The 13,708-nt window shown below is 41.7% G+C and overlaps 2 protein-coding genes across 2 annotated transcripts in view; one reads left to right on the top strand and one right to left on the bottom strand.

Annotated features, from left to right (window-relative positions):
- Window positions 1-7,929, bottom strand: part of yjefn3 (YjeF N-terminal domain containing 3) — a 52,942-nt gene extending 45,013 nt beyond the window's left edge. The window contains exon 1 of the mRNA XM_063012908.1: window positions 7,802-7,929. Within this exon, the coding sequence (XP_062868978.1) occupies window positions 7,802-7,860 (59 nt within the window). The 5' untranslated portion in view covers window positions 7,861-7,929. The remainder of the gene's footprint in view (window positions 1-7,801) is intronic.
- Window positions 7,930-10,552: 2,623 nt separating this feature from the next.
- On the top strand, window positions 10,553-13,435 carry tssk6 (testis-specific serine kinase 6). Its single transcript, XM_063013380.1, is given in 4 exon segments — window positions 10,553-10,559; window positions 12,699-12,967; window positions 12,969-13,302; window positions 13,305-13,435. Coding segments are annotated over 4 exon segments (741 nt in total).
- Window positions 13,436-13,708: the final 273 nt, after the last annotated feature.

The raw sequence follows: 13,708 nt of genomic DNA, 5'->3' as shown, positions 1-13,708 counted from the left end.
CCACCACCATGCTTGACTGTAGGCATGACACACTTATCTTTGTACTCCTCACCTGATTGCCGCCACACATGCTTGAGACCATCTGAACCAAACAAATTAATCTTGGTCTCATCAGACCATAAGACATGGTTCCAGTAATCCATGTCCTTTGTTGACATGTCTTCAGCAAACTGTTTGCGGGCTTTCTTGTGTAGAGACTTCAGAAGAGGCTTCCTTCTGGGGTGACAGCCATGCAGACCAATTTGATGTAGTGTGCGGCGTATGGTCTGAGCACTGACAGGCTGACCCCCCACCTTTTCAATCTCTGCAGCAATGCTGACAGCACTCCTGCGCCTATCTTTCAAAGACAGCAGTTGGATGTGACGCTGAGCACGTGCACTTAGCTTCTTTGGACGACCAACGCGAGGTCTGTTCTGAGTGGACCCTGCTCTTTTAAAACGCTGGATGATCTTGGCCACTGTGCTGCAGCTCAGTTTCAGGGTGTTGGCAGTCTTCTTGTAGCCTTGGCCATCTTCATGTAGCGCAACAATTCGTCTTTTAAGATCCTCAGAGAGTTCTTTGCCATGAGGTGCCATGTTGGAACTTTCAGTGACCAGTATGAGAGAGTGTGAGAGCTGTACTACTAAATTGAACACACCTGCTCCCTATGTACACCTGAGACCTAGTAACACTAACAAATCACATGACATTTTGGAGGGAAAATGACAAGCAGTGCTCAATTTGGACATTTAGGGGTGTAGTCTCTTAGGGGTGTACTCACTTTTGTTGCCGGTGGTTTAGACATTAATTGCTGTATATTGAGTTATTTTGAGGGAAGAATAAATTTACACTGTTATATAAGCTGCACACAGACTACTTTTCATTGTGTCAAAGTGTCATTTTGTCAGTGTTGTCCCATGAAAAGATATACTTAAATATCTGCAGAAATGTGAGGGGTGTACTCACTTTTGTGATACACTGTATATGTCTTCCGCTGCTGGGGGATCCCTGATTTTTTGCAGCTGAGGTGGGTATATTGCTGTTCACGCCTCCTCCGACCCGCGCGCAGCCCTTAACGGAACCCTTTTCCACCCATGTACTCTGCACAGGCGCCTCACTCCGCCAGTCAGGGTCCTTACACAGCGTTTGAAGACCCCAACCACATATTCCGGTCATCCCTCCATGCAGGCACTAATAATTATGTCCGCTAGATGGCGCCCAGCCGACTGGTGGCGACGCAGAGTTTTGAACAGAGGAGTTCAGAATCTCTGCGCTGGTGTGCTAGCGGAATATCCCGCTGCGCCACCTGGGCGCGCATTCATAATATTTTAAAACCAACCCTCCCAAAAAAGTGCCATAGACAAATAGACAAAAATACCAAAGTAAAGGTAAATTTTTCTCTGTATAATTAACTCGAGTGAAAAATATTTCTAATTGATAATTTTATAAACTCTTAGTCAATCAAACTGAAATTATTAGTCATTAGTAAATGTGCATTAATACCCATAAATGTGCATTATTACCTCAGGGAGCTTAAGTAAGAATATGTGAGTATCAAAACCCCTAAAACGCTGTTTCAGTAAAGCATGATTTTACATGTAGCTCACTGTGTGATGCAAGAACATTGAATTGATTATCAATGATCTCCACAGCATCTGAAGCAGGTTTGCCACTGTGATAACAGATCATATAAAAGATCAGAAGCTTCCCAGAGAGCATCAAACACAGTGACAGGAAATAATTTAGCTCAAGGTAAACTGGCTGTATTACAAAGTTATTCAAAATTCTTGGTGAATTTGAGGGTGTTATTCAGGCTAAAGTGAAACATAAATTCTAGATGCAATAATAAAAACAGCACACCAAGTGTACTAATGTTTTCACACTGTCACACTGTTCCTATATAGAGTTTAAATAGGAATGGGTCCTAAAAGTCAAACAGTGACACCACACACACACTTTTTACTTCTAACAATAAAAAATGGTTCAGTTTTGATGCCAGGTGCCTGTCCTGACACAGTTCTTTTTTTCATGTGGCCTTGGGACCAGCACTTTGGGAGTGCACCTCCCAAAGACTATGGTGTTGGGCCATCTCCCAGACATAGCCAATAATGTCTGTGTAGTCACCCAAAAATTCATAGACCTCTGTGTTTTCACAGACCACAGAAAAATAGGGTTTAAGGTTTGACCCTGTTCCTATGAAATTGTATTACTAAAATTAACCACAGTTTGATAGTTGATAGTCACTAGGGTTTGACAAAGAAAGAAAAGAAAAAAAAACATTTTGGCTGATTACACACAATAAATTTAGGCCTGTGTGCAGCAGGCAACCCATAAAAAATCCAATCCCAAAGGCTGCCATTACACAGACGTGATGACGTCCCTTCATAAAACAGTTTGGAACTCAGAAAAGACCTTGCACATCATTTCAGAGTCGGTGAGAATTTGTGCCAATTTAGTCAAATGCGAATTCGTAAATCCAGACCCAAGGCTCTGACGTTTGCTGAGAGGGTCTGGATCACATTGGTCAGATTTTTTTCTTTTATCCAAACAATCGTAAACAATGACCACTGAAACCTAGATTTACACTGATCAAGCATAACATTATGACCACCTTCCTAATCTTGTGTTGGTCCCCCCTTTTGCTGCCAAAACAGCCCTGCAACTGTGATGCTCTGTGTATTCTGACACCTTTCTATCAGAACCAGCATTAACTTTTTCAGCAATTTGAGCTACAGTAGCTCGTCTGTTGGATCAGACCACACGGGCCAGCCTTCGCTCCCCACGTGCATCAATGAGCCTTGGCCACCCATGACCCTGTCGCCGGTTTACCGCTGTTCCTTCCCTGGACCACTTTTGATAGATACTGACCACTGCAGACCGGGAACACCCCACAAAAGCTGCAGTTTTGGAGATGCTCTGACCCAGTCGTCTAGCCGTCACAATTTGGCCCTTGTCAAACTCGTTCAAATCCGCACGCTCGCCCATTTTTCCTGCTTCTAACATCAACTTTGAGGATAAAATGTTCACTTGCTGCTTAATATATCCCCCCCACTAACAGGTGCCGTGATGAAGGGTTATTCACATCACTTGTCAGTGGTCATAATGTTATGCCTAGTCAGTGTAAATAAAAAGAACTAGAACCAGAACCTCCTCCCGTCTTCCTTCTCCCACCACCATAACACATTAGCTTTTCTATCTTTCCAACTCATACAAGACAGAGATGATGGTGTGATGGAGAAAATCTTATTATGTTGCAGTTTAATAACTTGAGCTGCTGCTCACACAACTTTGTGACATTTAGGCGTGACACCAGCACTGCTGAAAGAAGCGCTTCAGAAATTTGCTATGGATAATTTTCTAGCTGACAGTTAACCTTGAGTCTTTACCATCTATTTTATTTATTGTATCCCCTGAGCACTGAACTGAAGCAACAATGGCCAGCGTTTGGCCCTGGTGACTGCACTCTTCCTAAATGTGCTAATCTTTTCTCTTTATAACACTATAAATGTGATCGAAACACAGCCCTCCGGGGGGATGACTCAGCTGAGCACACATAGCCAGGAGAATAAGAGTGCTAAATTCTATTAAAACTGGCACAAAAGCTGGGGAAGTAACCTGGAAAATGAGTTTGCCCTAAAAGGAAAAAACAAGAACAAAGAAAACATGGGGTCTGTTTGATCTGGGGATTTTCTTTTGCTGTTAAGCATTATGTTTGGGGTGACGTTGTCTTCAGTCATGTTTTCTTTAATGTATGTTGTCTGCTACTAGTCACACTAGATTTATACAAAATAATTTAATACATTATTCATGGGAAATGAATAAATGTAAATGAGCAGAATTTGAGAAATTAATGCAGCATTATTTCCTAGCACTTCTAAGCAAAACAAGTTGGTTACAGGGCAAAAATTGGTCGTAGTTTACCACTTTGTGCACAAACCTCCTGAAAGAATTGTCAATCAGTTAAAAAGAACATTTCTGAGAGCAAACATGTAAAACATTTTAGTCCCACAGGACCACCACAAAGCAGGTATTTTTTGGGTGGTGGATCATTCTCAGCATTGCAGTGACACTGACATGGTGGTGGTGTGTTAGTGTGTGTTGTGCTGGTATGAGTGAGTCAGACACAGCAGCGCTGATGGAGTTTACAAATAATTATTTAATAAATCATTACTACAATCCTGTAGTTTACACATAATTCAGTGCAGAGGGATTATTCATACATATTCCTGGTAACACAAATGAAATCATTTAATTAGCTGATATAAAGATGGATAGTGGGAGGTAAATGTGAGTGTTGAATCAGTGTAGGAAGAGATCAGGAGGACCAGCAGGAGGTCAAAACATTAGCAGATGAATCAACCTTAAAATTCCATTTTGTTTTACTTTGTAACTCAAGCTATTAAATATTTTGCAACAGAAATTACACTATGTGGCCAAACAGAAGTGGACACCTCACTATAAGATTGTTGGGACCATAAGTCTTCTGACCCCTGTGCTTTGCAGACATAACAGCCTCTACCTCTCTGTTCTCTGGAAAGGGCAGCACTGTGGCTCGGTGGGTAGCACTGTCGCCTCACAGCAAGAAGGTCCTGGTAAGTGAGGTAAATTGGAGATACAAAATTGTACCTGACTGTGTTTGACATTAAAGACTTGAAGAACTGAGGAATCTTGTGTAACCAGTAACTACCTGTCCTGTCATGAATGTAACCAAAGTGTGTAAAACATGACGTTAAAATCCTAATAAATAAATAAATACTTCTCTGGAAAAGCTTTCCATAAAATTTGAGAATTAGAACTGAAGAACATTTCTCAGGTCAGGCACATGTTGTGGGCTGAGAAGATTTAGCTCGCAACTGAATTTTCTGTTCGTTTTAAAAGCGTTTAAAGTGGGTTGAGGTCAGGGCTCCATATTCCATATTCCATATTAAACTCATCTAACCATGTCGTTATGGACCACGCTTTATGCACAGGGGAACAGTCAGACTGGAACAGGAAAGGGCCTTCCTTAAACAGTTAGCACAAAGTCAAAAGTGCATCATTTATTTTACATAATTCATTTTATACACATTACAGCAATGAATAAATGAATGAATAATTCATTTCTTCTGCAGCCATTAAGGTTCGCCACAGGACCATTCGTCCGCATATTTGAATTGGCTCAGTTTTTACACTGGGTGCCCTTCCTGGCACAACCCTCCAGTTTATCCAGGCTTGGGACCATCTCTAAGGGTGCACCAATATGTGGCCCCACCTCTTCCAAAAGGCCATGTTAACATATCCCCATTTGTGAGCCTAATACTGGATTCAAACCCCAGGATTTAGGCACTGCCGTTACCAGTAGGATAGCTCTTACCATTACGCCACACATGCTTAACAATGCTTGTAGCTAAAACCTAGCTAAAAACACTTATACTGGAGGGGTGTTCATATAATTTTGGCCATATGGTTTATTTTCCAGTAAGTATTAAACGCACCTATTATGAACTCTACAGTCTGCACAGACACTGAAATCTAGACTGAATACAGAAACAGCGTGATGCTGAAACCCTTGGGTCTTATCTGTGTGTCTCCGATGAAGCGTATAATTAGCTAAGACTTTCGCTGACTGCCTTGTGTTTAAACATCCATGGCCTGACAGGCTAAGAGCCTCTTCTGCCAACAAAGCCATCATTATGGCTCTTTTTACAGTTATTCACTGTCCAGTTTGCCTTTGTTTGAAGGTTTGGGAGTTTTAAGGTTACAGATTTTTTTTTAAAAATACACAGGTCTGATGCTTTCTGTAAACACTGACATTCAAAGATTTTAGTTTTTTAAAGCATAGATTCACCTCATTCTTTCATGTCACATTTTATTTGGTGCTGCAGCAAGACAAACCTAAATACCAACCTTTAGGGGTCACTTGTATTAGCCATAAATGACCTATAGAAACAATCCAGATGAAACAAAACACAACCATGCTGTCAGATTTCTATAACTTGCAAATAATGCAAGTGTTCCTCAATTACAATTCAAAGTCAACCAGAGGGAAAGGGAATGACTGGCTATGAGAGAAACAGCATGTCAAACAATCATGAGTGGACACTCTGGTAGCAACCACCACTGTGCTGTCGGCCAACCAGGTGTCTATTCAGAGAGGATTGGCTATACTTGGGTGGAGTGAGTGATGACCGGGACCAAAAAATTTACTGTTGCTCTTTCAGTGTTTCCTGGTGAAACCAGGCCAGCCGCAACCTTATCAGGGTAAAGCGGTTATAAAAATTAAATGAAATGAATGGAGCTCAAGTGTGCTCACAAGTGTGCTCACAAGTGTGCTCACAAACCCAAGACAGATATAATAAATACACTGTATGGCCAAAAGTATATGAACACTCTTCTAAAGGGCTTTCCACAAGGTCTTCGGGTGTGCCTGTGGTAAGTTGTCCAAAGAGCATTACCAGACTCGTCAATCCAAATCATTATAGATTTCAGTTTGTGCAGTTGAATGATTCCTTAAATGATTCGTTTTACACAGCTGTTAGCAAAGGGTGTGGCTGAAACACCTAAACTTATTAAAATGGAGAGATGCTTAAATACTTTTGGCCAATCAGCTTATTTGCACTGGAGATATATGGCTACTGATATAATGTAGGTCCGTCAGTCTCACCTTTTCCATAAATACAAACACAACTGTTGATACACTTGTTTTACATGACACCAAGTTTGTTGATTTGCATGCAATTAATCCATATTTGATCAAAATGATTCTAAATGGGTTTTTCATGAATCGTTTACTTTTATTCATAATTTATTGCTGGACAAGGTGACGATCCACTGAAGGAAAATGCACCCATTCATTTACTGGAGTACTGGAGTAAACCCATGCCGACACATGCCGAACGTACAAAACTCCTCACAGACAGGGATAGCATTAAACCCAGGTCATGTTGCTGTGAAGCACCTACTGTACCAACCCCCAAACCCCCAACTGCAATCATGTACCGTATAACAGCTATTCCTCCAACTATCATTTCCTTAAAGCAATTACCTGTGGCCAGGATGCAATACTGTTATGCTTATGCTTGATTTCTACATCACTACATTTGTCTTCGGAAAATGTAATCTAATTACTACAGGAAGAAATATGGTAAATAATCAAGTGTTCTTCTGCACTGCATAACAAAAAGAGATCATTTCTGTGTGGAGAGACAAGTTTCATCAAAGAAGAGAAATGATTGGCACTTTATCATCAGATAAGAGGTGTAATAAAGGGTCGGGTGATAGCATCGAAGATTATTGGCAGCCTCTCTGATTATTGGGGGAAACTTAATATGAGAGTCTGTCTATCATTGCAAAGGAGCCATGGTTTCATCTTCCAGCAGGACAATTATTTACAAAAATGTGTCCACAAGCAAACAGAAAGCAATTGATGTACAATCAAGTCCACATGTAAGGATCTGGAGAGATTCTATACAGAGGAGTGATTTCAGATTTATTACTCTTGATCCTCCTGTCACATCAAGCATTATAGGAGGTGTTATGTTGACACAGGAAGGTTGTTTAAAGTTCAAGCATCCATAATTGTTGCTTTTTTATGTCTTGGGGAAAAAATACTTCATATTCTTTCATGTTTTCAGTGTGAGGTTGCGATAATTATTACTTGTTTCAAAATTCTGGCACTGACTGTATTCCACTACAATAATCTGAAACTACAGCATATTGTCCACTCTACCTCCACTCTAACCAGTAGTAACAGCCAGTAAAAGAAAGCATACTGTCCATCATAAACCAGTTTCACACACCAACATCAGGATCATGAGCTATACCTTCACCACCTCTAGCTTACCTGAGGTAGCGAAGTGCCTCTGTAGTCTCTGGTTCTTTCTCACTGTTGCTATTGTTCATCTTTGCCAGACGGTGATGTTTACCAGGTGATGAGATGATGTTCAGCAGCAGATTCTTCAGCAGCCGTCAGCCTCTCTGCAAAAGCCTCTCCTCTCTCTGCCTCTCCAGCACTGGCTGTGTGGTTGATAAATCGGGCACCACACGTGGATCAGATGCTCTCACTGCCACTCTCAGCCAATTAAGAAGCAGAGAGAGCCGGAGAGAGACGTCCGATTGGCTGAATGAGCCAGTGCTGCTCACTTGCTCAGCCGAAGACTGCATCGCTTCATCGAGCAGCATCCTCAAAACAGAGCCACATCTCCACCCTGTGCAATGTCAATAACAAACAGTTCATTTACATATTAATAATCCTCACGGAAATCCCACTGTGCACATCAGTGCAGCTCAGGATCTATTTTTGGACCTGAAACTGAAAACATATTATAATATTATGGACACATCAGATGCAGAATATTTTCTTTTCATAATTATACTAATCCAGCAATATGTTACACTGGTTTACGTCTAATGTCAGTCCTGCATCAGATCTTCTGAACATGCCTTTGAGCTGAAAGATGCTGATCTGGATATTTCCAAAGCCAGTCCCAGAAATATTGGCTGCAAGGTGGGAATACACCCCAGGTAGAGAGCTTACCTACTAAAGGGCATCACAGTTTTTATTTACACTCATTCACATAGTCCTAAGGACAGCTTTGATGAGACAATACAACCACCAGCATGTTTTGGGAGGTAAGATTAAAATACTACTTACTGAGTACAGGTATTTCAGCCATTCCCATTGTGAACAGGTGTATAAATAAATTCACTTACTTTCTTAACCACTTATCCAATCAGGGTTGTGGGGGGTGCTGGAGCCTATCCCAGCTTTTCAATGGGCACAAGGCACACAGTTACACCCTGGACAGGGCACCAGTCCATCGCAGAGCAGACACACTTACACACATACCACCTATTCACCTATAGGGCAATTCGGTGTCTCCAATTAACCTGACTGCATGTTTTTGGACTGTGGGTGGAAACCGGAGCTCCTGGAGGAAACCCACACAGACACAGGGAGAACATGCGAACTCTGCACAGAAAGGACCCGGACCGCCCCGCCTGGGGATCGAACCCAGGACCTTCTTGCTGTGAGGCGACAGTGCTACCCACTTAGCGCCCGTGCCGCCTGTATTACTATAAAATTATTAAAATGCGTCCAAATTTGTGGCAATGTTCTGGGGAAGGCCCTTGTGTGTTGTCCATAATGACATGATTTAACAAGTTTGGTGTGGAGGAGTTCTGTAAGAGGAAGTACCTATAGGAATATTTGCAGTTTCATTCATTTATTTTCACTACCAAGAGAGATCTTAGTGATTCTTCAAAGACCAGCAGAGGTGAGAGCTGATCCTCTGGATCCATGCTATCCATTTATGAGCATCTGTTTATAAAATAGGATGAAAAGAATCAAGTCATGGGCTGAAGCAGATTCTATTTAAAATATGACGCTATTTAAAAAAAATTTTGCATTAGTTATTCATTCATCTGACACAACTACTAGATCTTAAACAGAAGCACTAATCACAAGGTAAACATCCCACTGGGTAACACACCTATTCATTAAACTGCATCACACATTCACGTATTCATTAAATAACACTTTATTCCAATTGAGCTATTAGTTGGATAATTAACTGATCATTAAGCTGCATGTAAACGTGGCTATTAGGAACACAGATAAAACGTTCCAAATTTCAGACAGTAAGTGCGGGTAAGGATTAAACCCAGGATTCTGGAGCTGTAGGGCACCCACACAAGGGAAACCAGCAAGGAGCAAACAAGAGTGAAAATAAATTGTACAAAGTGGGTGCCATGAGTAAAACTCTCCGACTGTGTACAAAACACAGGACAAAAGTTGGAAAAAAAAAACCCCAGCACTTTGGTTATTAGTTTAATAATTCAAAATGTCAGTGTGTCTAGTTGTGTATATTTGTACTTTGTTACTATATACCTCTGCTAAAACATATGTTAAAGTATTACATTGTGGGGGGTTTAGGTGCTGAAGAGCATAAGAAGCTTCTCTCTTTATTTGATGAGCATGTAGGATTCAGACAGAAAGACGATGCTCTCCTGAAGCCACACGCTAACACCTCATTACCATGCTGAAAACGGTTCACCACACCAGTAACTCTAGACTCCTCACTGGGGGGTTTTATAAGAGAAGGTAACAGTGTACCTCATGTAGCTCAAAGTGGCTGATAAATGTACATACAAGATGGTTAACCTAATAAAGTGACCATTGTGTGTATAGAAAAGCCACCAGCCACTTTATTTGGAACACAAGTACGTCAGTCAGTCAGACATGGAGCAGCAGCAGCACAAATCTTCAAATCATACAGACACCGGGGTCACTGAGCAAACTGCAGCAGGATAAAATGGTAACCCACCACCACTGAGATCTCCAGCTCTCAAAATCATATGTTAGCTGTGCCATTAACCTGTCCTGGCCAGGTGTCTAACAGGCAACGTACCGGAGTTAGGGACTTAGGTAAAGGGGTTGCAGAGCCATCAGCAATGCCACCAACCTGTCCGGACATCCACAGACACACACTGGCCCAGTGGCCGTGTTTGAGGGAGGGAAGGTTGGAGGTCTCTTGGAGTGACATGGAGTTGTAGTGGCTCTCCGTACGTGATACATCTGTGTGTGAATACCTGAATGGCAGGTGAGAAAAAGCAGCTGCAGATTGGACAATCAGAGGGGGTGTGCGGTGATCCGGCTCTCCTTAATCAAATCAGAGGTTGTGAAAGCAGAAGAGAGTATCAGGAATTACAAATGACTAGAATGGCAGATAAAATGAGATCCTCAAATCCTGAAATATAATGGCAGCAAATTTAGACTAATATTATAAGGGTTAAATATAGGTAGCCTCACTTTTTTCCAGTTTAGAGACTAGTGTCTGAAAGGTTGTATAGTATTCACTGCACATAAACGCTGACATTTGACAGGATGTGAAACTGCTCACGGGAATTCCATGTGATTCATTATTAACTAATAAAATGACACGGTTTAGGCCTACAGCAAAGTTCTAAAGAGCAAAACACGTCTAAAAATTAGACCTTATAACATCACATGCTCAGATTGTTCCCATCAGTGTTTATGTTACATGACTGAATGCATAATATTTTAACAGACTGAACAGTTTCATGCTATTTCGCCTTTCCGGGTTGTAGCCCTGCCTTGAGCCCAAAGTTTCCAGGTGACTTTGGACCCACCACAACCTGGATTCAGATAAAACATGGATTGAAAAGGACATGGTGTAAATGTACTGTGGTCCTGATTAAAAAGGTTACTATAACAGTGTACACAGTGCCTCCTTCAGGGCGTGAACTGTAAGTGCAGCCTGGCAGAGTCGCAGAGAAGTACACACAGCTGAAGTTATAAGATGACATACACTAGCCATAATATATGGACACCCCCTGTTAATGATTGAGTTTAGGTGTTTCAGTCACATCCAGTGCTAACAGGTGTAAACATTGTATGGCATCAATTGTTAAAAAAACAATGATATAAAATAAAAAATGCTTCCAACTTTGGACAACATATTTCAAAACCACATGATTTAAAAATGCCTGTGGGAAGTTGTGTCCATTCAGTTCAGTTAAAAGAGCATTTGTGAGGACAGACACTGATGTAAGACGAAAAGGTCCAACTTGATTAACATTTTAATTAATTCCAGTAATTAAGGCCAGTGATAGCTCAGTGGTTAAGGTACTGGACTAGTAAACAGAAGGTTGCCGGTTCAAGCCCCGCCACCACCAAGTTGCCACTGTTGGGTCCCTGAGCAAGGCCCTTAACCCTCAGTTGCTCATTGTGTAAGTCGCTTTGGATAAAAGCGTCTGCTAAATGCTGTAAATGTAATTCCACAAATGTTAAATGGGGTTGTTTGTTTATTTATTAGGATTTTAACGTCATGTTTTACACTTTACATTAATGACAGTAACGGTAGTTACTTGTTACACAAGGTCCAATTCACCTCACTGCATATCTTTGGACTGTGGGAGGAAACCCACACAGACACAGGGAGAACATGCAAACTCCACACAGAAAGGACCTGGTCCGCCCCACCTGGTGATCGAACCCGGGATCTTGCTGTGAGATGACGGTGCTACCCACTTAACCACCGTGCTGCCTAAATGGGGTTGAGGTCAGGATTTAGTGCAGGCCACTGGGATTCCTCCACACCAAACCTATCGAACCACATCATTATGGACACAGTTATGCTGAACAGAAAAGGACCTTCCTCAAATCATTGGCACATTTATACACCTGTTCACAATGGGTGTGGCTGAAATACCTGAACACAATGAGTTGAAAGTGTCCATATACTTTTGGTTTTGGCAGTGCAGTTATGTTTAAAACTCTTAAACGTGTGACTGTTTAGCACTTAAACCTAGATTCGATCAAACATGGTCAGTAAAAGGTTTAAAGAGTGAACGTCATCAAGTTCTGCTCAATGGTGTCATAGGAAATAGAACAGGTAAATACACCACTGCTGGTAAATGTTTTTTCTGCATTTAGCAGACACTTTCATCCAAAGCAACTTACAGTACTAGGACAGTATACAGTATGAGCAATTGAGGGTTAAGGGCCTTGCTCAAGGGCCCAACAGCAGCAACCTGGAAATGTGGGGCTTGAACCAGCAAACTTTAGATTACTAGTCCAGTACCTTAAACACTAGGCTACAAATGTTCCCTTAGAGGGATGAAGCACACAGCTTGTTAAAGAACTTCTGGCTGTGGTAGGAGGTTTGTATAAGCCTTGGTAGTTCTTGAACCTTCTGCCTTGAAAAAAAAGCCCCTAGAAACAGTTCTGAGAACGCTGGGCTATGAGCTCATCTTCACACTTGGCGAAGGGAGTTTCTTCAAGGTCAAGCTGGCTATGTCCAAAAAGCATGTATGACAAGTCAACGTCAAAATAGCCGACATCAAGAAGGCACCAGATGACTCCAAATTTTCTTTATGGCAGCTTGACGTCCTCAGAGCAGTGAGAAATAAAAATATCATTCAGGCTTATGAATTCATAAAGGACTGCAGATATCTGTACATCTGGAATCTGCAGACTGATCTCTTCCAAAAAAAATCAGGAACTTAATGTGATAGCCAACAAACAAGCCAAGACCTGGTTCTACCAGACTGTCAGTGCCGGGGGCTACCTGCACCAGAAAGATACCGTCCACAGAGCCTTGAAGTGCAAAAACCTGCTGCTGACTTCTGACAGTCAGGCCAAGCCGATTGACTTTATAGAAAGTTCTAGTCAATTGAGCAATATATTTTGTGGCTCTCTGGCCTACGCACCTCCGATGGTCGTAATGGGTGTGCCCATACAGTGCAGAAAATACAACATCTGGAGCCTTGGCACAATTCTTTACATCATGGTGACTAAGTGCATGCCTTTTGATGACTCAAAGCAAGTCTTCCACAGATCCAGCGTAAAGCACCGGTTTATCTGAAAGGTATCACAGTAGAGGATTCGTGACATTCTCTGATTCATCTCCCACAGTTTGAACCCTTAACACGACCATCAATAATTGAGGTGTGAGGCAAGAATTAAATTAAATTAAATGCTGTGCTGAAACACGGGTTCGATTCTGAAGCTTTGTATTCAACCAGTCACTGGAGTGCAGGCTGCTCAAAAGATCAAGTGTCAAGACAAGTGAATAAATGTGCTAATAAATAAAAAATTGGGGCGCTTAGGTGGCGAAGTGGTTAAACATGCTAGCACATCAGAGCTGATGTTTCGAACTTGTCGGTCTGAAACTCAGCTCTGCCATCTGCCAGGCTGGGCGCCTACATGAACAATTGGCTGTTGTTC

This window comes from Trichomycterus rosablanca, chromosome 17, assembly GCF_030014385.1.
Source record: "Trichomycterus rosablanca isolate fTriRos1 chromosome 17, fTriRos1.hap1, whole genome shotgun sequence".
Lineage (NCBI taxonomy): Eukaryota > Metazoa > Chordata > Actinopteri > Siluriformes > Trichomycteridae > Trichomycterus > Trichomycterus rosablanca.
The sequence above is the reverse complement of the archived record's forward strand: the minus strand, read 5'-3'. Positions and strand labels throughout refer to the sequence as shown.